General features: G+C 45.1%; 1 protein-coding gene and 1 long non-coding RNA gene across 18 annotated transcripts in view; both read left to right on the forward strand.

The window, feature by feature from the left end:
- The window catches only part of ABLIM1 (actin binding LIM protein 1), a 182,923-nt gene that overhangs the window by 85,064 nt on the left and 70,057 nt on the right, over window positions 1-27,802 (forward strand). For all 17 annotated transcript variants that reach the window (XM_019555624.1, XM_019555631.1, XM_019555632.1 and 14 more), the window contains exon 7: window positions 27,164-27,251. In XM_019555624.1, coding sequence (XP_019411169.1) covers window positions 27,164-27,251 — 88 coding nt within the window. The remainder of the gene's footprint in view (window positions 1-27,163; window positions 27,252-27,802) is intronic.
- Window positions 1,385-5,893, forward strand: LOC109323959. Its single transcript, XR_002104801.1, has 2 exons — window positions 1,385-1,985; window positions 4,379-5,893. It is a non-coding gene; the product is annotated as an uncharacterized LOC109323959 (long non-coding RNA).

The following is a 27,802-nucleotide window of genomic DNA, read 5'->3' on the forward strand; positions in this document are numbered from 1 at the left end:
GTAAGGAGCAGGTGCTGGAAGGAGGAACTCGCCACTGACGCTGTCCCCAGGCTGCCAGGCAGAGAGGAGCCCCAAAGCCACTCCTGTCCTGCTCCAGCTGGGGCTTGCGGGGAGCTGCAGTATGGGATGTCAGATTCAGCTCAAAAAAATGGTGGCGGTGGGTGGGTTTCTTCCTTCCAGTGCCTGTGCTCTGCCCAACCTCCTTTGCCCCCCTTCCCGTGTTCCCTGGTGGCTGGGAGCAGGGGCTGGAAGGGGGAACCTGCATGCCGCCGTTGCCATCCCCAGCTGAACCCGATGCTCCACACAGCTGCTCCCTGCACAGCCCAGCTCCGTGACCTTCCCCTGCCCCCCAAGTCAGCTAAGGACAGTAACAGTGTGTGTGTGTGTGTTGTGGGGGGGGGCACACAGGCACGTTCCTCCTCCTAGCAGCTGCTTCTGGCCAGTGCGGGGGATATCGGGAGGCATGGGGTTGACAGGGAAGAGGTGCAGAAAGAGTCAGCCCCCTTGCTGCTGCTGTCCCCTGCTGAGCCTGGCACCCTGCATACCTGCAGTCCATGGCTAGAGTGGGGCAGGAGTAGCTCTGGGGTTTCCAGTGTGCATGGGTCAGCCAGAGACTACAACAGCAGCACGAGGGGGTGTGGCACCGTACCACTGCACCCCCCCTGGGTCCACCCCTGCCTGCAGCCTGAATAGGCAACAAAAAAACACAAGGCAAAGGGGTAACAAAGAGCAGTGCAGCCCTGACGTATCTTGTTAATTCTGTGCTTTGCTTTGTTTGCGTTTAGTTTATCACTGTTCTGGTAAGTTGGGGGTGGGGGGACAGGGGTTGTGAACACACAGCATAAACCATCCTGGCAAATGCTGGAAGACCTACAGAAGCACACAGCAATCACTGCTTGCTCTAATGCTACCATCTTTATTATAGAGATGAGTAAAACGGACTAGAAATTGTCTGATTATGGTTCACACATGTCTATGGGCACCGGGGCCCTGCATAAACTGCATAATCATCCTGCATCAGCATTTCTCAACCTGTGGGTCATGACCCAAAAGTGGGTCGCAAGGATATATGGACAGGTTGCGAACAGACTTTAAAAATGGATTAACAAACGTTAAAAATGGATTCTCCTTTAAAGATCAAAACATGGGAAATCGTGGCTTTTCCTTTGCAGGCTGGCCAAGTTCCAGCTTGCAAAGGGATGCTTGCCCCCTTCGCCCCCCACACTGGGAGTGAGGGGTGCTGGGTTGGGCCTGGCAATCGATGTTTACAAATGGGACCTGGTACAAAAAAGGTTGAGAACCGCTATGCTAGATAATTCAAGGGACGTGACTTTAAGCAGAACATACAGGTACCAAGATGCACATGCCCGTTTGAGAGGTGTCATCTTTGCTTTTTCTCTATTAACCCAAATGTGCCTGCAGGCACATTTCAGTGTACAGTAATCGACCCTTTGCAGCCCAGAGTCAAGTAGCCCACAGGAGTGACACCTAAATTGCTCAAAAGCCCCAGCAGAAGTATTTAGTCCCCTTCACAGACGAGATATACTGTTCCCAGGCTGAACCAACCCCTCTCCCCGAGGCGGAAGTGCTCTGAGTGGCTCTTTCATCGAATGATTGCACTTGAATGCTAAAAAATGGTACTGTCCCCACCTGGGTCATAATCCTCCCCCCTCCCCTTTTCCCTTTTTCAGAATGGACTGGCCCGGCGACTGCTAGAACGAGTTTCCTGCACAGGCAGAAAAGCCTGGTGGCTCTTTTTGGGTGGATACACTGAACAGCCAGTGGAGGTTGGGGGTGGGGGCTGTGTTTTGGTCAGAAACAAGCTTATATAATAGGAAGCTGCGAGGGCTGGCTCAGTGCAAACAGGAGCTGCAGACTTGTGGGTGTCTGCAGGTCATTTTTCAGACTGCTCTGAAATGTCACAAGTGGAGCGTTCGCCAGGCTGAGGAGGACTGGAAATTAGCCTGAAGAAGCCTTTACAGAAGGTAAAACCCTCTCCTTGCAAAAATTTCCTGCAAGATAAAATGGGGAAATCACCTTGTGGGGAGACTCTGCATCTTTGTAATGTGGCTGAACGTTTTATCCCCCCCGCAAAGGCCAGTGATGACAGAGTCAGATATTAGGACGTTTATTCCCTTCATTGTGTGCAGCGGAGAGATTTATTTCGAGGCGCTGGGTCATTCTGTTCTTTGGAAGAAGGGCAAGTAATTAATGAAGTTTTATGTCTACATATCTTATGGAGAGTGTCAGAAACCAGCATGAGTCAGATGGAGTTTGTGTGGTTTCTGGTTGCTACTTTGTGCTTGAAATCTTGACACACTATTCATCTTGTCTAATTCTTAAAATAATATGTCACTCTGTGATTTATTTCTGCACATTTGCCCTACTAGATAGCCTAGGTATCCCTTGGAAAGTTTCATCGTCTCTAGCTGAAGTTAACATTAAAAATGCTCCATTTTTTTAACAAATGATCAACATTTGCATGAAAAGAAGGAAATGAAAAGTGTAATAATAACACGCGGACATGGGTGAATGCCTCTGTCAGGCTAGCTAGATAGCATGTGGGGGTGGCAGAAAGTGGCTTCGATTTGAACTGTTTGTTCTGAAAACGGTTTGTCCTGATCGCGTACACGACTACATACATGGACTACGGCAGCATCTGGGATCGATACTGTGGTCTACTCTAGTATTTTTTAATCAGGGCTCCAGCATCCTGGAGTGATAAGTAAAGCTTCTTGATGTGGAAAAACTTTCCTACCCAAGCAGCTAGTTTTGCATAAAAGTTAAAGAGATCCTTTTTTTTTTTTTTTAAAGCAAAGGCAGGAGTTAGACAAAAGCGAGGTCTAACCCCTGCAAAAAGTCAGATTTACGATTATGGAAAAAGACTGTACGTAAAGTTGGCAGTGCCCCAGCAAAAGTGTGGTTGCCATGGCAGCTTCAACAAGAGGGTGCAACTCTCACTCAGCAAAGATTTACGGACCAACCTGCAGCCTGCTTTCATTCCCGCGCTGCAGGGAGGAATGTTAAGAGGATGTAGGGGATGCTGAGTAAGAAAAACAGGTTGTGACAAGTCGATGTAAAATAACCCATTCAAACATTATTATTGCCACACAAAGGCTTGTGGGATCTTGCAGGCATCGACTAATACACCGCTTACCTACATGGATGACCTTCTCAGGACCCTGCTGCCAGCCAGAAGCACTTCCCAAACTGTCTGGGGCAGCGCTTTTTGGTTTTAAGTATCATTTTTAGTCATGTGTTCCCTTGGGATTTTTTTTTTAAAGTTTCTAATGTGTTCTGAAAATTCCTGGGCATAGTTTCAGAGTCACAACTTACCCAACATGCCCAAAGCGTAACAGAGGGGTACTGCAGAAAATGCTTTTACACTGGGCCCAGTAAACTGCTTCTTGCCCTGGTGAGATGGACAGCAGCCATCGTTGAAGCATAGCTTCTGTTAATATGCCAGAAGCACGTATAGAAAAAATACAACTGCTAATCATTTATACCCTGAAGGTGCACAGGATAAGTGCACCACCTTATTAGTGGAACAATTACTGCAATGTCCAGGGGTTGCTTTAATTGTTTTCTTCTTGACCTCAGAAGTTAGCCCATTGGTTCACTCTTGCAGTTCAGTTTGATTTGGCTTCCTTTTGGCATGGTCCAAGTTCAGGGAAGCACAGCATTACATCTCTATTTGAAGTTCAGTTCCACAGCCCTGTTCCTCCAGCTTTTGAGTGCCATTATCATTATTTATTTAAACTATGTTTTATGGTAGTACTAACAGTCATGGCCAAGTCAGTGTAAAGATAAACTGCAATCAGTGCCCCAAAGCTCTGACAATGAAAATGAGCTTTGTCTCGGTGCCAGATTTTCCTGGTGTGATTGTGATGCAACAGAGTTAAGTCACAGAAGCCATTTATATACCGCTCCCTTGCTCAGCAAGAGGCCAAGCCCAGCAATTCATAGATTCATAGATGTTAAGGTTGGAAGGGACCTCACTAGACCATCGAGTCTGACCCCCTGCCCTGGGCAGGAAAGAGTGCTGGGGTCAGATGACCCCAGCCAGGTGCTTGTCCATTCGGTAAGTCCAGTAAAGAGGGTGTCTATGAAGGCTTAGAGGTGTCCTAAACGCATTCCCTACCACTGCATTTAAACTGTCCTACCCATGGATGTGTGCACAGGATCCTTTTATGCTGTGTGCACTGACTAATTGCTGGGCTTGGGTACATACAAGTGGGTGGGGTTTGATTCTCAGCGGCAGAGCAGATTCTTCTCGGCAGCTTGGTGAGCATAGGTGACAACGGTAACGGGGAAAATCCATTTTGTGATAACACATTTACGTATAAATGGCATCGAGGTCCAGACCTTTCATTTACAGAGCCTGCTGCTGGGTCATTGGGAGTTTGCTGTTGGCTTCAAGGGGAGCAGGGTTGAACGCAATAAATGGTGCGGGTGAAAAAGTGTGCACCAGGCAGGATGCATCGACCCTTTTGGCATTTGAGATGTGACCACAGACTTGAGAAAGGGAGTATAGCCCATAGGTGCACGTCTCTAATTGTCACATGCGCATCCTAATGAGTTCCAAGCCTTGACGAGCTGCTTAATGAACAGGACATGAACAGGGCTCAGTTTGCTGTCTGGGCTGTCGACATCATTTCCTGGCAAACAGACAAATTTGGAGTCTCTGGAGAGGATTTGAAGCCCACAGGGTTGACACCTGGTATGACTTTCTGCACAGGATCTTCCCAAATGAACAAATCTGACACACGTTGGTATTGTATGGCCAATTAAGTATGTGAAATGGCCACCTGGAGAAGACAGGGCAGGATTTAAATGACACCTTAGAAGGCCGTTAGAAGATCTCAGCATTGTTGTGGGCAGACGTCGGGGGGACAGGAAATTATAATAAGCCTTTTCCCTTGTAGAAAGATAATACATAGTTAGCAGTGCACCTGTTCACCGAAAGAGGCACACACCTACGCTTATATCCATCCAAGTTCTCTCTCAGCCTAGGTTCGGATGTTTACAGAGGTCCCTGAGCTGAGCATCATAGATCATTTGTGAATGACCTACGCTCTGAGGAACTGGATTTTCACAAGTACGCGAGGGAGAGTGGGAGAAGTTGAATGTGCATGCAGGCCGAGCTGTGGCCTCTTAGATTAACAGCATCTGGACTGAGCAACTCAGTCTTCTGACCGTGATTAAACCAATGAAACCTTGTGTTGTTTCAATGGTATCCTTAATCTGCTTCATATATAATCAAGAAGCAGTAACTTTGTAGGCTATGTATTTGCTGTGCAGATTGAGGGTTAGAAAATAGTAGTGCCAGATGTCCCCTCTTGCTTCCTGCTCACCTTACCTATCCCACTCCTCCCTGGAGAATTGGATGCCCTAGTCTGATAATCTGATCATTGTCCCCTGATTAAAGAGAACCACTGATTTCATATGAAGCTGAAGGAGACAAGGTAGGGAATAACATTTCTGTGCGTCTTGGAGGTATTCTCAGGTGACGTTCCTGCAGGGCAGGATTCAGGGGGCTGTTTGCATTGTACTGTCTCCTTAATTGGATGCTTTGTATATCAGAGGTGAGGAAGCTGACAAGAGGTAGGGGGGGAAACTGCACTCTTCAAGTACGAGTCTGACAGAAATTTTCCAGTAGACAATCCTAAGTTATTCTGTTTGAAAAGAATTAGCTGCTTCTCTGCAGTCCCTGTTCGCTAGGTTAAATGATGATCGTTCTGCACTGTCTGATATTTGCATTTTGAACTGAGTATAACGTGAGCAGTCCAACTGGCATTACGAATACAGGACTCCTGAGAAAGTGTCCTGGATATTGTGACGCCCAATTTCATATTTACTTACCTGTAGCACTGGGGTTGAGAAAAATGTCTGGGGCATAGAAATCTGCCCTCTCTATGCTTCTCATTTTGAAAAGCGTCATAGGCACATAATGGTTAGAATAAAGACCTAATAGAGGAATCAGTGGGCACATCTACACATGCCCCCCATTGTGCAGTTGTTACCACACCGGGACTTGCTTTAGGAAGTACTAAATGACAGTGCAGAAACAGCCATTACTGCGCTGTCCCGGCAACGCACGGTTGTTTTAGCAGCTACGTCACCATACTGATGCACGATAGCGAGGTAGCTTATTGCTGTGGCAGCATAGCATCAGCATCATGGCTTGTGCCTGCCAGCGCTGTCACTGCAGTGCAACGCTACTGCAACAAAGCGTCACATGTAGATGCACCCAGTGTCCCCAGAATGGCATTCCCAAGGGATTAAAATGTGCTCTAAGTTCAGAGTGTGCTTTACGATCTTCCCAGTGTATGTTGGATGGATGGTTTTATTTACACTTTGCTTCTTACAGTCTGCCTTTTTGATTTACATCTTATTATTGTCCTTGTACGTTGCTGTGCACAGTCCCTGCCCTCCTGTTTAGTTTCTTCCTTATCCCTTTTGCACTGCAATTTTGATATCTTTGCACTTGTTTGGGCACTCCCTGCAGAATGAATGCAAGCTTGTCTGATCATGTCAAAGCATGTGTTAAAGCTTGCATGTCTCCTGTTGAAGCCACCTTACAAATATGGGTCAAAGGATGTCAGGCCAGAAGGGCAAGAAAATCAAGCTCCAATCATTCAGTGTTAGTGGGAGTGTTTGAAGAAACCCTCATTGCCCAAAGAAGAGGATTATGTGGTGATTAAGCCGCGGAGCTGGGAGTCACAATAGTTGGTTTCTGGCTTTGCTACAGACACTCTTTCAGCATCTTCCCCAGGGTTATGACCACCTACTGCTTTGGCTGCTGCATCGACAAGACGGGACTAATGTTTACCCACTTTGTAGGGTGATGTGAGATTTTGAGTGCTGGTTGCAATGTAAAAAGTAAATGTTGTGACAGTCGGTATTTATTGAGTCTTAAGTGAGTTAATAACTGCCATTTTTGCAAAACCAGTCAGATGTGAGAAGCTGAGCAAGCCAAGGTTTTTTTTCCTTCCTTCTGAGATGTAATAATAAGTGCTATGCAGACGAAGTAAAGTGACACTGTAGAGCGCCTTTCTTCAGTGATGCCCCCCTTGACACCTTTGTGGCCCCATTCTCTGCTGTGAGCTTGGACAGGTGTGGCAGATGGAAACTTAATGCCACTAATACTGCAAAAGAAGGAGTGAGCTGGACACTGGTTTTCGTAGGTGCTCTGGCTGTGTGGTCTCATCAGGAGTACAAAGGTGTGCAACTGTACCCTTCTCATTGAAGTGAGCAAGTGTAGTGTGTCTTGCTGTTCACACAGTGAATAAATCTGTTGAGTTAAATCTGCTGTTTGGAACAGCAACTTTTTTAAGAGAGCAGAACCAATGCCGATTTGTTTTAAAAGGGGCATTGCTATCTTCAGGAGCTATAGAAAGGCAAGGGCTTGTTTTATAAATGCAAAGAAACAGAAGGAAAAAAAAAGAAGAGGGAAATGCTTCAGAGAGGAAGCATGTCCAAACCTCTTTGTAAGTATGATTTGCACCTTTTGGAAGAGATTTTTGTTGGGTTTGTGTTTTGCAGGAATGGATACCTGCAGTAAACACCAGGCGATTCAATTCAACATAGAAGTCATTAGCTGCGTTCGTCTGAAGTCAGACAGAAGGCAAGGGAGGTTGGCATCTTAGAGCCTGGTTCAGAGCGACACGAGATTTCATAGGCAACAGCTTTGTCGAACCTTGTGACCCCCCTGCCTTGCCTTCTGCCTCAGTTCAATATTTATCATTAGGGGGTGCAGCAAGGGATCGGAGATGCTCTGTTCACCAGGGTGCCTCTTGGGGTAACAAGGAACAGTGGTGACAAACTGACAGAGAGCAGATTTAGGCTAGACATCAGGAAAAACTTCTTGATGGTAAGGGTGGCCACAATTTGGAATGGGCTTCCAAGGGAGGTGGTGCTCTCCCGTTCCTTGGGGGTCTTTAAGACAAGGCTGGATAGACATCTGGCGGGGTCATCTGGCCCCAGCGCTCTTTCCTGCCAAGGCAGGGGGTCGGACTCAATGATCTGTTGAGGTCCCTTCCAACCCTGGCATCTATGAATATAAGGCTAATAAAAATACAGCAGTCTTTTCCTATGAAATTCTTAAAAACCCTCAAGTTTAATGTACTGCTATCAGTTGAGCAAAGTAAACACATGCTGTGTTGGAATTTATATTGTGTTGCAGTAAGGCCTGGTGCAGGGTCAGAGCCTCTTGCTCTAACGGCTGCATATAAAAAGCCTGTTTCAAAGAGTTTACAGTGTAATCTGAAACAAGGCCCAAGTCAAGATATGCAGAGGAAAATAATAGTAATAAAACAAATAACTTCCTATTGTGGGCTTAACGAGCTTATTTCCTTTACTTTTGGCTTTCTGTAAAGTGGTGGCATATTAATAACGAGCACTATTAGGTCTGAATGATGTATCTTAATTTGAGAGTACTCTCCCTACAGTTGCAACAGTTTCTAATGCAGTGATCCAGGCCTTGGGAAGTTGCAAGTGTAATAAGCCAGAAACAGTTTGTTAATGGTGCCGGTGCACTGCACGCCGCAGGGAAATTCAGATGATTTTGCTGCTGGGTCATAAGGACAGGTTTGGAGCAGACAGTACCGTTCTCAGGGACTCTTTTGTAGGCAGACAGCTTGGGCCAAGAGGAAGAAGGAGTGATGAATCTCAGTGATGGGGGAGATGCCTGACATCATTCACTAGGCACAAGAAAGCAGTGCGTTCACTTCACTGGTCAGCCCAAGGGAGGGGTTCATTTACTTTTTTGAGATAAGAAAATTTCTTGTGCCAGATGCTGTCATTTTTAGGCACACTTCCTCTCCCAGGAGTCCTACTGAAGTAAGTGGGACACTTCATACAGCAAGGTATTGATCTATAGGTGTAGGATACCAGTATTGTGAGATTCATTGCATCTTTTTTTCAGACTGTTGATGCAGTTTAGAGAGAAGTGAGTATTCTGTGCTTTGTGGTGCACTGTATGAGGACTCGCAATGTATGAAACTTGGAAAAATTAGCTTTGCTTTATCTTAACAAATAATACTTTAAATAAGTCATTGCTGCCAGTAAGTCAGCAGAGGAGAATAAATAGACCATGAAAATCATAGTGACGATGATGGATTTATACGCATGGTAAGTTTTTCTTGATCTTATCGGAATAAACGTGAGGCCCTAACTTCCTGAGAAATGTTTCCATCTTAGACTGTGAGGTTAAGGTGCTTCTCTGTTGGCGTATCTCAGAGTGGTGCTTTCTAGAGGCAATCTTTCAAATACTTTGACATCCATAGAATCTATGGCCAGAAGGGACTGCCATGATCATCTAGCTAGACCTTCTCCTTGGACTTTTCCCTCATATATCAAGCTAAAGTTCATCTTTCAGAAAGATATCTAATCTGATCTTAAATGTTCCAGGCGATAGTGGGTCTACCCCTCCCTGCTATGTTTTCCCAATGTTTAAATTATCCAGACTATTCAGAAATTGCATCTCATTTCACAGTTGAATCTGACTTCAGCTTCCAGATGTTTAAAATTTTTAAACAGCCAGCAAAATTGAAAACTTCCTCCACTCTCTATTCTGCGTATAAATACTTGTACAGAGCGAGCAAGTCACCTCAATCTTCTCTTTGATAAGACAAATTGGTTACGTTTCTTAAGGCTTATTTCATAAAACGTAGTTTCCAGCCCCTAAATCATTTTGTAGCCCTCCTGCATACTACAGTATTTTTATATCTACTAGGGTGGACATAATATTCTAGTAGCAATCGTACCAATGCCGTGTACAGGGGTAAGATCACTTTCCTACCTCTCTTTAATCTTCCCCTTTGTATATATCCAGAGATCACATTAGCCCACCTTTTTAGGCCAGAACATTGGACCGTGAGGTCACGTTGGGATGGCTGTCTACGAAGGTCACCAGATCCTTTTTCAAGTCAGTCTTCTGCAAGATAAGGTCTCCTATGTTGCAAACAGAGCTGGGATTCTTAGTTTTCAGTCAATACTCTACACCTGACTCTTCTTAAACGCATCTTGTTGGATTCTCACCCTTTAGCGAGGTGATTTTGATCATGCTGACAGTAATTTTCTCATTTACCACTTCATCAGTCATCTGCAAACTTTACCAACAAAGACTGGAAAAGCCTTCTAGTAATGGTCCCTGTGATTGTTGCCTGCCCATTAACAGTTACGTCTGTCAGAGAGCTTCTCAGGTTGCTCCTGTGTGATTCCTGATACAAGTTTTCCAGACCTGTTGTTTTGTACATTTTTATTTCAGCAAATGCTACCTTCTACTTCCTTTGTTTCACTTTCTCTTCCACCCACAATACCAACAAGTATAGAATAGAAATAAACAACTTTTCCTTTTCTGCTTCATTATTTCTGGATTTACCTTTTAAATGTAAAACTATGCCTGACCTAGGATTTTTGTTGTTCCTAATAGTTAAAATGATTTTATTTGCTTCACTGTGCTTGCCACTGTTATTTCATAGACTTCTTTAGCAGCCGTGATCAGTCATCTGCATTTCTAACTTGACACATACATTCCCGTTAGCTTCCCCTCTTTTACGATTATTTATATGTTGGGGTTTTTTGTTTCATGTCTGCTTCTTTTAACAAGGATGGGTTTTCGCTTTGTTTTGCTGTTTTAACAATAATAGCATTTCTGTGTGTATTTGTTAAATTGTCTTGGACTTCAATTAATTATTAACTTCAGTTAATTCAATTAACTTGAACTATTTTGCTGGTCAGAATGAGGTCCGATATTGACCTATGCTCTGTTTGAAATCAGGATTTCAACAAATTATCATCTATTTTTCTTAGAAATTCTGGAGAAGCTCAGCACGCGCCTAAAAGCTCATTAGACTTCTCTTGTAGTTGGTTCAATAAAAGATACCACAAAAAAGCCCATGCCTCTCGTGCATCTCCTCAACCATCACAGCTGCAACACAAGAGCGCTCCAACCCTAAGGCGGTTTTGTTACTTACCTCCTAAGAAATCCAGCAAATATTCTCCACGTTGAAGCTGCCTGTGATTCTAAGGGATGAGAAGTGCATTTCTAACTGGACAAAAAAGGACTGTATTCAGGCTTCCTTAATTAATTCTCAGTAGTTGGGAGGCCTAGCTGTTGCAGTGGGGTAAAACAAACCTTTCCCACATTTTAATTTTCCTATTTAAATTTTCAATTAAAATAATTTGCTTGACTATACAGAAATGAAACTTAGAGGGTTCAATCTAGGTATGGGAAAAAACGATTAGCGTTTCATTCATGCAATGGGGATTCATTGGAGAGATTTGTCAGTGTTTTGCTTTGCAACCCACTCGTTTATTATAACTCGGCAGTTTTGTTAGCAGACAAAAAAAGGATGTGCAGGTGACTTGGAAAGTGTGAAGCTTGTGAGGTTATGGAAGGTTGTAGAGCTGGCACTCCACACATCCAGTAGATGATCCATTCACGTTGTCCCTGGACTAGAGTCACATAACTACCACTCAGCCACAAATCAAACACAAGGGTTTTGCTTAGCTTTCTGCCTTTCGGCATGCTGGAAGCTGAGTTTGGAAAGGAGTTCTTCCTCTTGCGGCAAAGAGACTGATCGCTGAACTCTGCTGCTCAGCAGTCCTGCATGGGAGCACTAAGTGTCAGCAGTGGCATTCTGCTAGCAGGAAGGGATGAAATTAAGTTTCATGTCAGAACTGAGAGACAGACTGCCTAGAGCGAACTGTTGGCCCTAAGGCAAAACTACTGTAAACCTCATCGCTGAATGAGTCTGATTACCTCCAAAATAGTATAGCAATATTATCTCTGATTAGACTCACTCAAGTCCTGTAGCTGATACTGCATTGTATACCTATGACCCATACTCCCTGCCTGGAACAAAGTATAATAGGTAGAGCAGTTCACAGTCAGGGAGATCTGGAATATTTGACAAGGCTAAAGGTTACAGATTATGGATAAAGTTCACAGCTCTGCTTATGAGCTGGATCCATGCCATCTTGTTATTTAATAGAGAAGGAATTAGTATTGGGCCTTGCCAAGGAATTTGCTGTCAGGAAATTCACAGTAAAAATTAATGTGCATGAACCTTGGTAGAAAGGAAAGCTTTTTAAGGGCAGTGATTCAAGGGGCTGAATTCTGCCCTTATTTATATCCAGTAAAGGCAGAGTATTGGCGTGGTTGTAATCTCATCCAGAGGGAGGTGGCTCATCTGTGAAGACCACAGTGTCATTTGCTACCTTTTCTTTCTGGTTCATATTTAAATAGCAGTGCAGATGCACACAAAGCTCAGTGCAGATATTCACAAAGCTATGCAATGGGGAAGGTGTTCATCAAGCAAATAAAGCCTTTCCCTGAAAGGACTTCCATGACTAAAGGCATATAAAACATTCTTGATGAATGTGGCAGAACTCTTCAAAGCGTGTGCATGGCTACCTAGGATGGAAGATTTGGTGGAAAGAAGCTGGTGACTGCCTAGGAAGATGATAATTCAAAGCGCATTTCAACTTTGCCAAAATAACTGTGGAGGTGACATTATACCATTCTCCATTTATTATTTCTCAATTATTCCCTCCCAGATGGACACAGCTGACAAATACAAATAGATATTTTATCTAAGTGTTTGTCCTTCACCCCGACCTGGCCTTGGGCCTAGATCAGTGATTCCCAAACTGTGGGTCACGAGCCCAAATGGGGTCACAACAGCAGTGGAAGGGATTGTGGGAGTGGGGGTTGTGGGTTGGGAGTGAGGGGCCATGCTGAGGAAATGGGGCCATAAGTGGGGTCATGCCGAAGAAAAGTTTGGGAAGCACTGCCCTAGATGTTCTCCTGTTTTGCATATCACTGGCAGCAGATGCTGAAAGCAGAATTAAGACCCTTGAATCTCTGATAGAAACAGATGCCAGGGCCAGATTTTATGGTTCTATTCCTATTATTCTATTATTACACATCTAAATAGACCTAGGGACCCAAGTACAATTCTGTTCCTCTCTGTTCAAGTCCTGAAAGCCCATTAATGCATCCACAAACCTCCATTTTCCTCTTAAGACTGAGTCCCAAAGTAGCAGCAAGGAAGAGGAGAACCGACCTGTCTTTTGTACTTGCCTTAATTGCTTGAGCAGTGTGGAATAGTCACACTCCTTGGAGGTTTTTAAGGCCTGACTCAACAAAGCCCTGGCTGGGATGATCTGGTTGGCGATGCTCCTGCTTTGAGCAGGGGGTTGGTCTAGATGACCTCCTGAGGTCCCTTCCAACCCTACTTTTCTATGACTGTGACTTCAGTGCGTTAAATGTGCCTGGTACAGGATATAGCATCTGGCCCCAGGCATTTAGTACCCTTCCAGGTTCAGTCAATCCAAGCAGTCCAGAAGGGAAAACGGGAGGAGAATGAAGGGCACCTTTACATTGAGTATGAAAGTGATGAGACCAAGTCAATCCTGTAACTCCTACCTATGTATTTATCCTCTTCAAAACAATCACACATCCAGCATACTAGCATTGCCTTTGATAGGTTTTGTATTACTCAATAAAAGATAGGGCTAACACAGCTAACCACCTCTATTTCTTAATAGGATTAATCTTCATTGTATGCAAGTATAACCATGGCAAAAGTCTGAGTGTCAGAAGTTTGCCTACATACAAAGTGTATATTTGTGGCTGCCTGCCTATGCAAGGTAGGGAAAAGAGAGGGACCTTCAACATGATACAGTAGCAAGGGTTACCAAGCTGCTGTCTGTAACATGAGTTCAATAGAGGGCCAGATCCTTAGCTGGTGTAAATAAGTGTTGCTTCCCTGAGGTCAATGTACAGGTTTCTCCAGGTGAGATCTAGGCCGGTGCACAACCCATTCCTTTCTGACAAAAGAAAGATGCAACTTCAAGGTTCCCAAGCATTCCTTCACTACTAGCAGCAAGTCTGAGATCTAATAATGCTGTGTCTTGTCCTAATTAACACTAGTTGCAAGGTTTAATGTAATCAGTCTCTTCAGGAATATATTAGGATGACCTTGGCACTCAACATTGGGACACTTGTGAAGTGTTTCTGTACAGTAATCAGGATCTTGGCATGAAATAGCTGTGAAAGTGTTCATAGCGGCACAGCAGCTGCAGGCTTGGCTTCCATATGGTACCCCGGTAAAACAGGGAATAGCCTTTCCAGTGACTTCTGTGATAAGAACTGCATGTTGTCATCCTAAATCAGAGCTACACCATGCTTTGCTTTCCCGACTGAGCTTGAGACTCAGATCCCTGGAGCAGAACGTTCTCTATATCAAATGGGTAAATTACAAGGCAGAAGAGTCCCCGTCTAAGACTCAGGGGGCTTTGTTCCACATTAATGTTATGCGGCTCAGGGACCTCTTAACCTCTGGATTGTCCATGCGTTAAAATGTGTAAACTGTGCCCATCTGAGATAAAGCACCGTATGGGCGCCTTAACGTTATGCCACTCCAGGTCGGGTTTATCTCAGATCTGTGTTGCCCAGCTTGTGTTCCAGGAGTGTGTGGCCACTCTCCAGAGATAAGAAGCTCAAGTTTCAGTCCTCCAATATCCCAGGATACAGTGCCTCCTTCCCCCACCCTCCTCTTCTGTGTGGACAAACTTTCCACCCACACCCCAGGGGATGGTACTGGCACCAAGCCAACTCCTCTTTCCATCCCCAGGGTTGTGACCTGGCTCAGACCAGTCTGGGAGGGAGGGCTGGAGGGGGAGGAGCAAGGTAGAGAGGGGAATTGGGGTCTCCATGAGTTGGGGCTACCCAGCCCCAATCCCAGTTCATTAAAACCTCAGACTTTCTTTAGTTCGCTTACTCTTTATTTCTTTTTTAATTATTTTTTCTTAACTTCTTTTTATTTTGTCCTTCAGCGGCTTGAGTAGCTAACTTCCTTCATTTCACCACCCAGCCACCATTCCCACCGTTGCCTCTCCCTCTCCCATTTCACTATCCAGTCCCCATCATTAAACTCTCCCCCTTCCGGCTTCACACTTCCCCCGCCTCCCCCAACCCATCTTTCCAACCCACCCCGACCTTGAGCAGGGACAGACACCTGTCCTGGCTCGCTAGGTCTCTAGTCAGGCCCCTGCTCGCCTGTCCTCTAGCAGCAAGTCACAGCTGTGCAGGTCTGGGACAGTTAGAGAAGATTTTTAGCCGGAATGTGTAACTAGTCTGAACTCAAGGTAACACTAACGCCAATCAACATCTGAGACTCTTGAAGTGTAATGTGTAACAAAGCCCAGACTTGCAGCTGGCATCAGTCAGGGCATGAGGCTCAAACAGATTCCTGCCACAGTAATGTTTTTCTCATCAGCAGTGTGGGAACCAAATTAAGAGGAACAGACAGATTTAATATTGAATGTTTACTAGGAGATGTCAAACTTCTTTTCGAGCCGTGTAACTGCTGGAACACCTTAGGGAAAGGATAAATGAACTGAGTTGATGCTGCTGTCAAAGGAGATGTTGTGTCAAAGCTACTGTCCTGCTTCCAAGTCTGATTGCACAGAGGCAGAGATTTAGATTTCTTTTCTTGGGGTTTAAATTGTGTCCACTTGCTGCTTCCTGCAGACTGAAGCTCTTGGCAAGCAAAGGAACTGTGAGTATAGCCCTGTCTGAGGATGGATGTCTTTAGTGACCTGCTTGCTAGATAAGTGCTTGGGAAAACTTCAGTGGAAAGTTCAGGACAGGATGTTGTTAGAGGCAAGTCCTAGTTCCCCTATTGCATATGGTATCAGCACCTGCCCTGGGGGATCAGCCGAGCAGTGCAGATATAAAAAACAATTGAACTTGGTTTTGTGTTGAGTTCCACACAGGAATCAGAGTTCTGTAACCTCTGCACGATTGTCCAGATAAAACTTTAGCGCAAGACAGGAGACTGTTGCAGATTTGTGCTTCACAATTCAAAGCATTCTTTTACAGGACTGGGAGCCATTAAAAAGTACCCTAGAAGGATGCTTGTTACAAAAACAGGTTATCATAACTGGAGTCATGGTAGAACTGAATATTTGATTCGTTTCAGTAGTCAAACCTAAATCAGCCTTCGCAGCACAAGCAGGGCAAACACTTTGTCAAACGCACATGGCATTATTTTGAGTGATGTTTAAATAGTGGCATCAAGGTAAATCTTCCTACACATTTCATTACTGTTTGCCAGGTGATCGCAGAGATGTATCGGAATAGGAGGACTGAGCGCAGCTGTACAACTGTAATACATCAAAAATGCATTTAATCATGTTTTCTGGCCAACAGAAAATGTCTGTTGGTAATTAGTGTGCTCTCCACCAGACTGCTTGGCAAAGGGAAAGTCCTGGTGGACTCCTGTTATTGTACATTTTTTGGCTTCCATTCACTGTTGTTTTGGAATGGAGGACAGAAGTGAAGCCATGAGCAATAGGAAACTTTAAGCTCTCTGAATTCAAAGAGGAAAACATCTATTTAATCAGATTGGAGGTTTGAGAGTACTTGCAAGATGAAAGTTTGCCTTGTGGGAGTCAAAGAAAGAAAGAATGGAGGAGCTCTGAAATCCAGGTACTTGATTTTCTTAGTGAGGTAACTGCTAGGTTAGAGTGAATCAAAGGCACTGTTTAGGGAGGGTTTTCTTTGGGATCATGTTATGTCGGCTCTGATACACCTGCTTTTGTACTACACATGGGAAAAAGTTGCTTTGTTCTGTATTCCTGGGCCATGTGCCTATGCCTTCTGGTGGCATCCATGAGTTGCATTTCATCCTGGACCTCTGAAGGCCCCTGGAGGCTTTTGGGCAATTTGGAAGTGGTTCTGAGAGCAGCTCAATATTTTGTGAGATTTAAATAGCAAGTCTTTCTGTGATTTCCTACCCCTCGGGACAAGGTCAAGAAGCACAAAAACTAATTGCTTGAAGTTTGGGGGAAATTGTTCAATTGTGGAAGAGTCCAATAAGTTGCCATAGGTTGTGTGTGCTGTGAGAGGCCCTCTTCTGTGACCTTTATAATTCCATAGGATAGTAGAGGCCTCTCATTTCTCCATTATGGGGGTAGTAGAGGCCAGGCTATAATCATGCAAAAGCTTTGAAAGCAACATAGGTGCCTCAGCAGTTGAAAATTGGCATCACTGATCCACATAATGTAATCAGCTAATGGAGATTTATACAGTGTTGTAATGAAAGTGGTTGGCAGTTTTAAAATTTAACTAGAGGTGCACCAATATATTGGTCCATACCGGATCAGCACCAATAAAAGGAAAATTAACATTATTGGCAATTGGGTTTTTTTGGCCAGTCTAGCCAGTAAGGACTCCAATAAATGCTGTATGCATGTGCACAACTGCAGCATACATGGGGCCAGGAGTGTAACCTGGCAGCTTGGAGAGCAGCGTCCCACTGGTAAGTCTGGGGGGGGGGGGGGGCGGGGGGGAGGGGGATGGGGGGCAGATCAAGGCCCGTATGGTGAGGAAAGGAATGGGGATGGGGCAAGCGCTGCCCAGCTGGGGCCATAAATTCAACCCCGGGAATGTGGCAGAGTCATAGGCAGCTTGTCCAGAGGGTGCAGCAGGGTGGGGAGGGGGGTGGCTCCCTGCTGCTGTATGCACCCCCAGGAAGGCATGGGGGCATGTTCCCCTCCCCCCCAGATTTGTTATCAGCTGATATGGCTGATTAATAATCAGCCATTGATATCAGCCAAAAAAATCTTCATCGGTGCACCCCTAAATTTAAGTGATTTTTTTTTTTTTTTTTTGCTGGCACGCAGATAAGCCAAAGAACCTGATATTTTATGTATGGAGTGAGATTGCTCTTGAGTTGTTCATGTTCCTTTCTATGTAGGTATGTGTGTGCTCTATGTCTAGCAGCCTGTACTGTCACTGACAGCATCCCATACATGTGTGTGCACAGACAGGAAAAGATTCCCTATAAGGCATTGTACTTGACTCGACTGATGGAAATTGCCTTTGTTGAGAGTTGTGAGAGGATGCATCATTGTCAGTTCAAGCCTTTCTCCTTAGACAGTCAGCAGCGCTCTATGGATAACAACAGTCCCCTTTATATAACATATAACCCCTCCAGAGCTCCAGCAGCCCTCATCCAGGTGTTATTGTTGTTACACAGAAGGGGAAACCTGAGACTAGGGTTGATTATTTTTTCCTGCAAAGGCCTGAGCAGCCCCCATTCCAATTATATTTAGTGGGGCCCAAGCAGAAAATGAAGCTACCAGAGGTTCTGCCCCCAAGTCACAGCTACTGCAAGCAGGTCCTTAACCTTCAGGTCCAAAGCAGTCTGTTAGGATTCTTTCAAGAACCTTTCTGAATGACATGGTTTTTATTTTTGCTTCATTTTTCAAACCAAGAGAGAAGCCAGTTCTGTCTTCCAGTCCATCTGTGCATTTGCTGTAGAAGTCAGCAAGTGAGGGAAGATCGGGGCCAACGTGGGGAACCTTAGATGTTAACCTTAAAACTAACAAAATCCTAGAATGGGTAAATTATTTAAACTATATTTTAGGGCTGTCAATTAATTTCCATTAACACATGTAATTAATGCAAGAACAAATCAAAGCCTTAATTTTTTTAAAGCGTTTATCATGCACATAGTTTTGGAGCCTGAGCTTCCCTGTTCCGCTGCCATCACCGCCACCTCCGGGCCACCCAGCAGCGGTGACAGTGCAGAGGAGCCACAGGGCAGCCCGGGCGTGGGCTCCATGTGACTGCAGCAGGAAGGTGGGGTGGGGACATACCCACCTACCCACAACCCCCATCCAGGGCTCTAAACAGCTGGGCTGGCAGTGCTGGAGGTTCAGGGAAGGCGGCACCTGGCCATGGTGGGTTACCTGGCATCCTTGGGCCTGGGGTGGCTCAGAACCGCCTGGGACCCACTGAGCAAGTAAGCTGCCCGCAGGCACCGCTGCTGAGGCGAGAGCGGGGTGAGCCCAGCGCCGTTGGGACCATGCTCAGGTGTGTGTATTCCCTGAGCCCGGGGCAGCTATGCAAAGACCCTGCTCAGATTGAGCATCCTGCCAGGGCATGCAGGGTCCCCCTTCCCAGGGCTCCAGACCCCTCTGAGGGCAACCCGTCTTCCTGGGCTCCAAACCTCACACACACCTTCAAAAATTCCTCTCTCTCTCGCTCTCTCTCTCTTACTCTCTCTCTCACACCTGTCAGCCATACAAATTGCCTGCATAATTTTCCATAATTTTGAGTTTTTAGCTATGTGATCAAAATCACAATTAATTGCAACTAATTCTTTTAATCACACAACTAATCAAGATCAAATGTTTTAATCATTTGAGATCCCTACTATATATGTAACATAACATTTGGCCAATATTTCCTTTATAGATATAATTTGGCCATCCCCTCCTTATTCTTGAGGGCAGAAAGGTTAAACCAGTATTTGGTGAAGAGATGCACACTGTCAGCTTTACGTATGCATTCGCATATCCAGTATGTTTGACTGCTCTTCAAACCTATTACAAATTTGCCTGTGGGGAAGGGAAACCAATAGAAAATTTATGAGCTATATAGCATATAATCATCACTAAAAATTGATAGCAAAGCTTTCTTCCTTCTGCTGAAAAGACCTGTTTGTTTAATGGGGAAAGATTTATATGCACTTGAGTTTTTTGCCAATGATACTTATGTAAGTCTTGCAATGTCAGCATGGGCTCAGGTGACCAATTCTACTGCATGGCTTCACCTGCTAATTCAACCAGTGTAAGTCAGTGCTGTCATGTAGCACCTCTCCAGAAAAGTTTCTTAGAGTGATATTTCCAATATGGATCTCTGAATGTCAAGGGTTTTCATTCCTGATTGTTAACTCTAGGTTGAAATTTGACCAACGGTCTAAGGTCTCAGTCTCAGAAAAATATATTTTTATGAACCTAAAATCAGTCGTTTTGGTTGTTTTGAAAGGACCCCTCTTTCTTTGCTAAACCAGATTTTAACCAAAGCCAAATTGTTGTGTCCCCTCAAGTTGCATTTATTTGAAAAAGTTATTTCCATGGAAGATTCTTGTGGTGGTTTGTGTAGGTCCTGTGATTAATTCTGGATTAGTTCTTCTGTAATTAACTCAATTCTTGAACATGTCATAAACATGTAGACGGCTTTTGATATTAGTAATTGCTCCTTGGGAGAGTGGAATCCAGGGTTCATCTCTAAATCAGCAGGACGAGGAGGCAAAAGAAATGGAACTGCTGAGGACAAAGGGGAAACAACTTCCTAAAGAAAAAAAAATAACCTAGAGAGCAAGGAACAAGAATTTCAGGAGCCTGGGAAAAAGCCAGAACAGTCGCTGTGCAACACCCAAAGAATCAGCAACTTTTAATCCTAAAGGTGCCTGTCTGGGCAGCTCAACTCTCTTGCTCCCAAAACACCTTGCTCAAAGACAAGATTTGGGAGGATGAAAGCAAATTAAGCCTACATGACTTGAGCAAGGGATTTCTGTTCCGTGTAGTTTGTCACGCTAGTGAAATAGGTAGCTTGGTTGACCATAATTGGCTATATCAAGATTTACGCTCCTTTGGCTTAGTATTTGGGAATACTTTTCTCATCAAACCTGCTTCACCTGGTAATGGGAACAGACAACCCCTTTTTTTTGGACAGTTCACTAACGTTAAGAAAGCTTTGGACCAGCAGGTTGTTTCACTCATTTATGTTTGAGAATTCAAACAGAAGTCAGATTAAGCAAAGATAAACAGAAGAATTTGATATAATTCCAGATTGTCTTGCTACTTCTCTTTGATCACACACAATGGTAGCTCTTTCCAGAAGCTGAGAGACTAGATTTTGTTCATGGAAAATCCCTAGGTCCATTGGGATCTGAACCCATATCAAGCTCTCATTTCAGGGCAGAAAAGGGCACCTGTCAGAGCTGTTGCTTAATTAGGGAAAAGGGAGGAGCTTGGAAATTATTCCTTTTAATTATTTTTTCCCTATTTTGGGAAGATCCTTCAGAAACTGGCTCAAATTTCTCAAGAGTCCTCATTCCTCATTAACTAGGAGTTTCCAAAGCCAGGAGGGAAATCAAAGATCTGTGATGATTTGACAAGCAACTCTGCAACCCAGGCTTCTCCTGAGAGCCCCAAGGATTGCCTGGGAGTGACTTTATCGAATGCAGGGAGAATTTCTGTCACTCCTTGTATCCTGTACTGCGTGTGGTATGGAGAGATGTTATAAGAGATGGTCCAGGGTCCCCATTTCAATTGCAGCGTTCTCATGTTGTGAGTTCGGCTTGAAGCCCATTTCTTGCACGTCTTGGTGTGTACACTGCGTACATTTTTCTGGCCATTTCATAGATTTCATACATGTTAGGGCTGGAAGGAATCCTGAACATCATCATGTCCAGCCCCCTGCCCCAGAGGCAAGAAGTCAGCTAGGGTCAAAGGACGCCGGCAAGATAAGCATACAAGTGTTTCTTGAATAAGTCCAGAGTAGGTGCCTGCACCACTTCTGGAGGGAGTCGATTCCAGGTCTTGGGGGCTTGGACAGTAAAGAAATATTTTCTTATGTGCAGCCTAAAATGGTCTTGTAGGAGTTTATGACCATTGGTCCTTGTTTTTCCTTGGGGCGCTCTGGCAAACAGACGTTCTCCCAGATCCTGATGAACACCCCTTGTGTACTTATATTCTCCCCATGCCTGCATGCATTCAGCATTAGGCTCCCTTTGGGTGGAAACAGATACAACTTTTGTGCTACCAGAAGAATTTTGAGCTAAGCAAACGCATGTCAATACCCCTTGTTGCCCCACAAATGCCCCACATTCACAGTGGTGATATAGGAAGTATGATTTTTCAGCCAGTCTGCTTTAAGGTAGGAAAGCACAGTCTGGAGCTATCTTTGCTTTCCAGTCACCCTTGGCAGGCATTCCCAGGGGCCTGATCCTGTGCACCCCGGTAGCTGCCACCTCAGTGAGGGTGTGGGGCTGGGACAGCCCAGGGGAAGGTTTGAAATGTGACACTTGGGCAAGGGTCATGGAGTGTCTGTAACTCATGAGAACGGGAATTCCCGGGGTGTACATTTGAGGTGTCCCTGGCATCCCAGATGTGGGACTGCAGCATAGCCAGATTTCACCACTTACATTCCCTGGGGCTTATCTCTGCACGTGGGGAAAGCCAGGCAAGAACTCGTAGGGGTTAAGGGGGCCCATCCTGCATGGGAATTCCCTGGGATGCACAGGACCAGACCCCTCAAGCCCCAGGAAAACATGTTGCCTGTGGTCCCACAGCATCCACGGTGGGACAATGGGTGAGATGTTTGGTTTGGTGGACACGTGTTGGCACAGCTGATTGGGTTCACTCGGTAATGTCTGTTTCCAGCCTTCCTTTCAACATTTAGTTTCAAATGTCTCTTTGTTCCCCTCCTATCCTGGATCTGCTGGAAAGCCACAGGATCGCTGAGTCAGGCTTGGAGGATCAGGGCCAAATAGGCGGAACAGATATATGAGAGAGGCATTGAAATAAGGGATCCGTTCTACTTGATTCCTATCAGATTTATTTCAGTGGAAGTAACAAAGAGATTCTCTTGTTCCTCCCTGCTTCCCTGACCTGTCCTGGATGAACCCTGCTGGCGTCCCTTCCATCTCGCGGCAGCATCTGTGCTTTGAGCCATGCTGCTGCTGTGCAAAGAACACCTTTCCCTAAGCTAATACACCAGGCCGTCACCCTCAGATCCCATTTAAGCTTTGCTGAGACGAAAGGAGTTGGCAAAGACTTTCTCCTCTGGCCTCCTGTGCCCTAGCTTTTGCTGGGTACCTTTGTCTTCTGGTTAGTGTTACAGCTGCCCATCCTCATTCTGCCTGCAACTTCCTCATCTTCACACTCCAGGAGCACATGAAATACTCTCCCAACACCCTCTGTGGGTTTCTTAAAGAGGAGGAATCGAGACACAGGGTAGTGCAGTGACTTGCTCAAATTGATGCAGGTTTAGGGCAGAACCAGGAACTGAACCTAGTCATGAGCCCTCAGTCAGGATTGTAATCACTTTTCCTTTTTGTAGCTGAGTCCTTTACTATGGTGGGGAAGAGACCCCCATTAGCGTATACATACCACGGACTGTGCAGCACGCTCTTGGGTGCTGTAATCCTAAAGCATTAATCGTGCTAAAAATACCATAGCACTCTCTCCCCAGGCACCATTCTGTTGTTGTTAGAGATATTTTAGGGAGACAAACTTTGTTTTAATAGCAGTAGAAAATAGGGTGGAAATGAAAAACAAACATTTTCATTCTAATAATATAATGAAAGGCTCAGCCCTTCCTGTTGTAACTGTGGAAACAGCCCAGCTCCATGCTTGAGCTCTTAGGGACAACATTTAACAAGGGGTGTTGGCCTTGTCTGAGTATGCCCATGGTACAGGTCATTGCAACACTTTCTGTAATCTGCCATAAAAAAGTAGGAAAGATAAAACTTCTGTTAATAATTGCACAAAGGAAACTGTTGTTGTGTTCCTAAAATAAATGGGAGGTAGATGAGCAATACCACTTGTGTCCCAAAGGAGACAGATTTCAACTTGTCCAGTTTTGCTTATGTCCTGAAATGCTTTTTGGATGCCTACAAAGGGCTTTGTTGGTATCATGGTTCTAAATCCCATCTGAATGTCATCTATAAGTGGGTGTCTGTGTCTTCTGATGCAATTTAAGGATTTCCCTTCCTTCTCCTCAGTTCAGCTTTGTACATGATGGTGTACAGAGGAAAAATGCATGATGGTGTACAGGGTGTCTGTGCAGATATTCTGATTATCCTTGAATGTCCTTGATAAAACTTCCTGTAATGCAGTCCCAGGCAAATCCTGTCCTTTTCTTTACAGCTTCACCCAGATCTGTGTGAGGGTGTGCTGTTCATGGGACACATGTTCAGCAGGTATTGCCCCTTTGGGCAGGAGCCAGCAGCAGCACTACTGGAAGTACAGGCCTTCTTTGCAGCAGTAGAGCAGCTCTTAGCTTGGATAGAGAGATTTCTTCCATGACAAACCTCTCTCATGCCTCCATGGACCATGCTTGCAAGTTTCCATGCCCACCACCAATGTGTACTGCAGGCACAGCTGCTCTTAAGTATGCTTGTTCAGGACTGCTCAGTACGCATGTGATAACTCCCACTACCTTGAAGTCCAAGTAAGAAAATGAGCCACTTTTCTCAGTGAATCAGCATAATCTCCCAGCCTGGTCAGCACCTAGTTACTGGGTGCAGTATTGCAGGTAAACACAGCCATCCTTCCGCATTTATTTCTGTGCAACTTTAGACAGGGTCAGGTGGACAGGTATCATTTTTGCCTAGGTGTTTGAAAAAACAAAGAGAGAGCGTCTACATGTGCATATTAATGCTGAGCATTAAACTCCGGAGCTTGTTGCACCCGAGTGTATTGCTCCCAGGTACTGTGGTTACACGTGTGCTTGAGACTGCGGCAGATTGAGCTGGGTCCGAGCAGTCCCAGCTGGCAGGGGGCCCAGGGGCTCAACCTGGCACCGGAGGGCTGCTCTGACCCTGCTGAACGTGCTGTGTGGGGCTGGCTGGGGCATGAGGGTGCTCCAGTGTGGGACTAGATGGCAAGCAGCCCCTGCACTGAAGCACCCTCGTGCCTCAGCCAGCCCAGTCAGCATCTACGTGTGCGGTGCTGCAGAGTAAAAAAACTATGCAGCAGGATGGTACTTGTATTTACAAGTACTACCCTTCTTTTTAGTTTACTCCAGCCTAATAGCCCTGCATGTGTAGCTGGCGAGACATCTACTGCGGAGCTAATTAGTCTACTTCTCAGTAAGCGTCTCATGTAGACACGCTTAGAGTAGATCAGTACCTGGAATAAAGAAGTGAAAGGGGAGCCAGTGCTGTGGAACAGAAAACATGATTCTTGCTGTTCAAACACTTTGTCCCACAAAGGTTTGGCTTGAGTTTCAATGTTGCAGTGTTCAGCTATTAAGCCAAACCCCTAGCGAGGGTCAGCAAGGGATTTGCTTTGGCCTGCGTTACACACACTGCGCAGTGAGAGAAACTCCTGCTAAGTGGTCTGACAGCCAAAGCTACCCCTTGGCCCAGGGAGGGGCAGAAATCCTGGATGCTCCCCATGCGTCAAGCCAGAAAGCTGTGCTGCCACGTCAATGAGTGTGTGGGGCTGGGACAGCCCCGGTGAAGGTTTGAGATGTGACATTTGGGCCAAACATCACGGAGCGTCTATAACCGATGGGAATCCATGGGCAATGCAATACCAGCAAATTGGAGAAAGGGCGGAGAATGCGTGGAGAAGAGGGGGAAGGCCCAAAAATCTAAATATCCGCCTCAAAGCACAGCTATAGCTGTAGCTTTACAGGCACTTGCTCCATGAGAGAGAAGTTCTCTTGATCTGAATTTGTTTGTAAGTCCAATAAAATGGGCCTATCCTGGGCCGTGTAGACACTATTAACCTAAAACGCTTAAAGAGAATTTTTACGAGAATTATTCTTTCCCCAGCTCGCTAAACAACCATCCATTCCTCTGTGGCTTCTAGGGTTCATTCTCTAGCTATTATGTGAAATTGTCATGTCCTATACATGGTTAGAAGAGTGGAGAAAAGAGAAGAGAGTGAGGGGACGCTGTGATCAGAGACCAGTGCTACGTAGTTACAGCGCGTTGGAGCAGCCCTGCCGCTCGTGTATCGGCACCCCGGGAAACTGACATTTCAGTTAAAGCAAAAACAAAACAAGCTTAGCAAAAATTGTTTGCAAAAAGTAGAAGGGAGACAGGAAAGGGAAGAAGACTAACAAAACCAAGGAAAACCTGCTCTGTGCACCCTCAGCCTTGCATCAGTTGAATCAGTTCAGTCAAATTGGTTCAGTCCCCAGGGGAATTGTGCATGTGAACAAGCCTACAGGTTGATTGGTACTCAGCAAACTCTTATTATTTTTAGCAGCTGTCCACATGTATGGTGTTAGTTGTCTCCAGCTAGAATTTTCTAATTTAGTTGCCAGTGAATAAACTTCAGAATAAGCAACCGTCTTCCTCCTTTACATTTCACTTGGCATTGGCAAATGTTGTACCTCTCATCCTTAGCCTGATAGGTGCCCGGGCAGTTTGTCAGATCTTGCTGAATTCAGAAAACGGTGGGCTGGTGCTAGTTAGTACTAGTAGGGTATTTGGGGTTCGTTCCCATCCAGTTTTTCTGTGTGTACAGAAAATAGTGTTTATGAAATAATCAGATTCAATCCTCAGCTGCTGTGAATCAAGATCAGCTCCAGTGACTTTTATAGCCATAGAGGGTCCGGCTGAGAGTGGTATGGGTGTGCCTGTTTGTCATCGTGAACAGATGGAAGCACCCTAGGGTGTAGTGTACTCTTAAACAGCTCAGGAAGTTCATCGTGCTGGTTTTTGCTTCTCTGGTTTCTAAGCTCCTTTTGCAGGTTAGGCTGATGGAGGCTTTGAATTGGACCTGACTCTGGAATATGTTGTGTTTTGTCTGATATGCATAACATATCACACAGCATGACTGTAATGTGGTTTGACAGCTGCGTATGGCATTGCTCAAGTGTCCACTCGTACGCTTGCTTTGAGCAAGATGGCACGTGCGCTGATTACAATTGAGATGGCATCTGTCACATTTAGGATTGCTTAGTTCACATCAGTATCACAGCACTACAAGCACTAACTTCATTATTTACTAAGCAACCCTTTGGTCTTCCGATGAGATGAAGTCTCTCTTAATGTCTGTCCCCTTGCTTTCCCATCCTTATTGCAGCATGGAACCCTATGCGCAGGTTATTTTGAGTATCGCTGTATTATATGGACTGGAGTGACTTCGGAAGATTTAGCTTTGCTAATGGGATCTGAAGTTTTAGCAACTTGAGGTCTGTAGATCAAATCCAGTTCAGGTTGTTGGTGCTACTCCATTACTTATTGCTGCCCTGTGAAATCAGTAAGGTGAAATGAGTTGATGGTCCTGGCTACCTGCCTCAAAACCCTTTCTTCATTAGCACCGTGGTTAAAAAAAGAGGCCAAAGAGTGAATTGGCTTTGAGAACAAATGCTTGAAGTGGTCGCTCTTGGTCCAAATTGACTGGTATTGGTGGGGAGGTCCATGCTGTTCCTCTGTGCTCTGTTCAGTCATATTCTACATTCTGCAATGCAACAACTTCAGAGCCTCATATGTTTACACTTAAAACTAAACTGGAGGGACTTGAGGAAAGGCACAACCATGAACAACAGTGAGAGGCATTAAAATGTGATGCTGTGTTCGTGCCTTATCTCCTTTTCTATTTTCCTCAGGCAGGTGACAAGCATTACCATCCGAGCTGTGCACGATGCAGCAGATGCAACCAAATGTTCACAGAAGGAGAGGAAATGTACCTGCAAGGTAAGGCTACCTTCCCCAGCTCTGCCAATGTAGCTGTTGGAGTAGTTCTCAGGAAAGCAGCAGGTCATCAGTGACCTTCTGGTAGCCCTCTCGATGTCAACACAGGAAATCAATCATATGCCGGTCAGGCAGGAGACTGCCATTTTCATGTTTCCCCTCTACAAGCCACAGTGTCTAAGCCTCCATCCCTTTACCTAGCACCGGTAGGCAGAATTACAGCTGTCTTGTCATCATCACAGACATTACCATCTTGATGGACACTTCAGTGTAGGAAGCCATAACGTTGCCCCTGCAATTGCACCAAACTGTAGCTATATCAGATAAAAATTATAGCCAAAGATAAATGTTGATAGCCTCTGAGTTTCAGTGGCTCCTATACAGCTCAGTGCTCAGATTACCAGGTATGAATACCAGAGTGCACTGGAGTTGGTTTTGAATGCCTGTGCTGTTTACTTTCTCTTTAATTATTTTGATCCTAGTCCCTCCTTTGATTTTTAGGGTCTGATCCACAGTCATCTGGCAGTGGCTTCAATGGGCTTGGTTCAAAAAAT

Source organism: Crocodylus porosus, unplaced genomic scaffold (genome assembly GCF_001723895.1).
Source record: "Crocodylus porosus isolate Cpor-Errol unplaced genomic scaffold, CroPor_comp1, whole genome shotgun sequence".
NCBI classification, from domain to species: Eukaryota; Metazoa; Chordata; order Crocodylia; family Crocodylidae; genus Crocodylus; species Crocodylus porosus.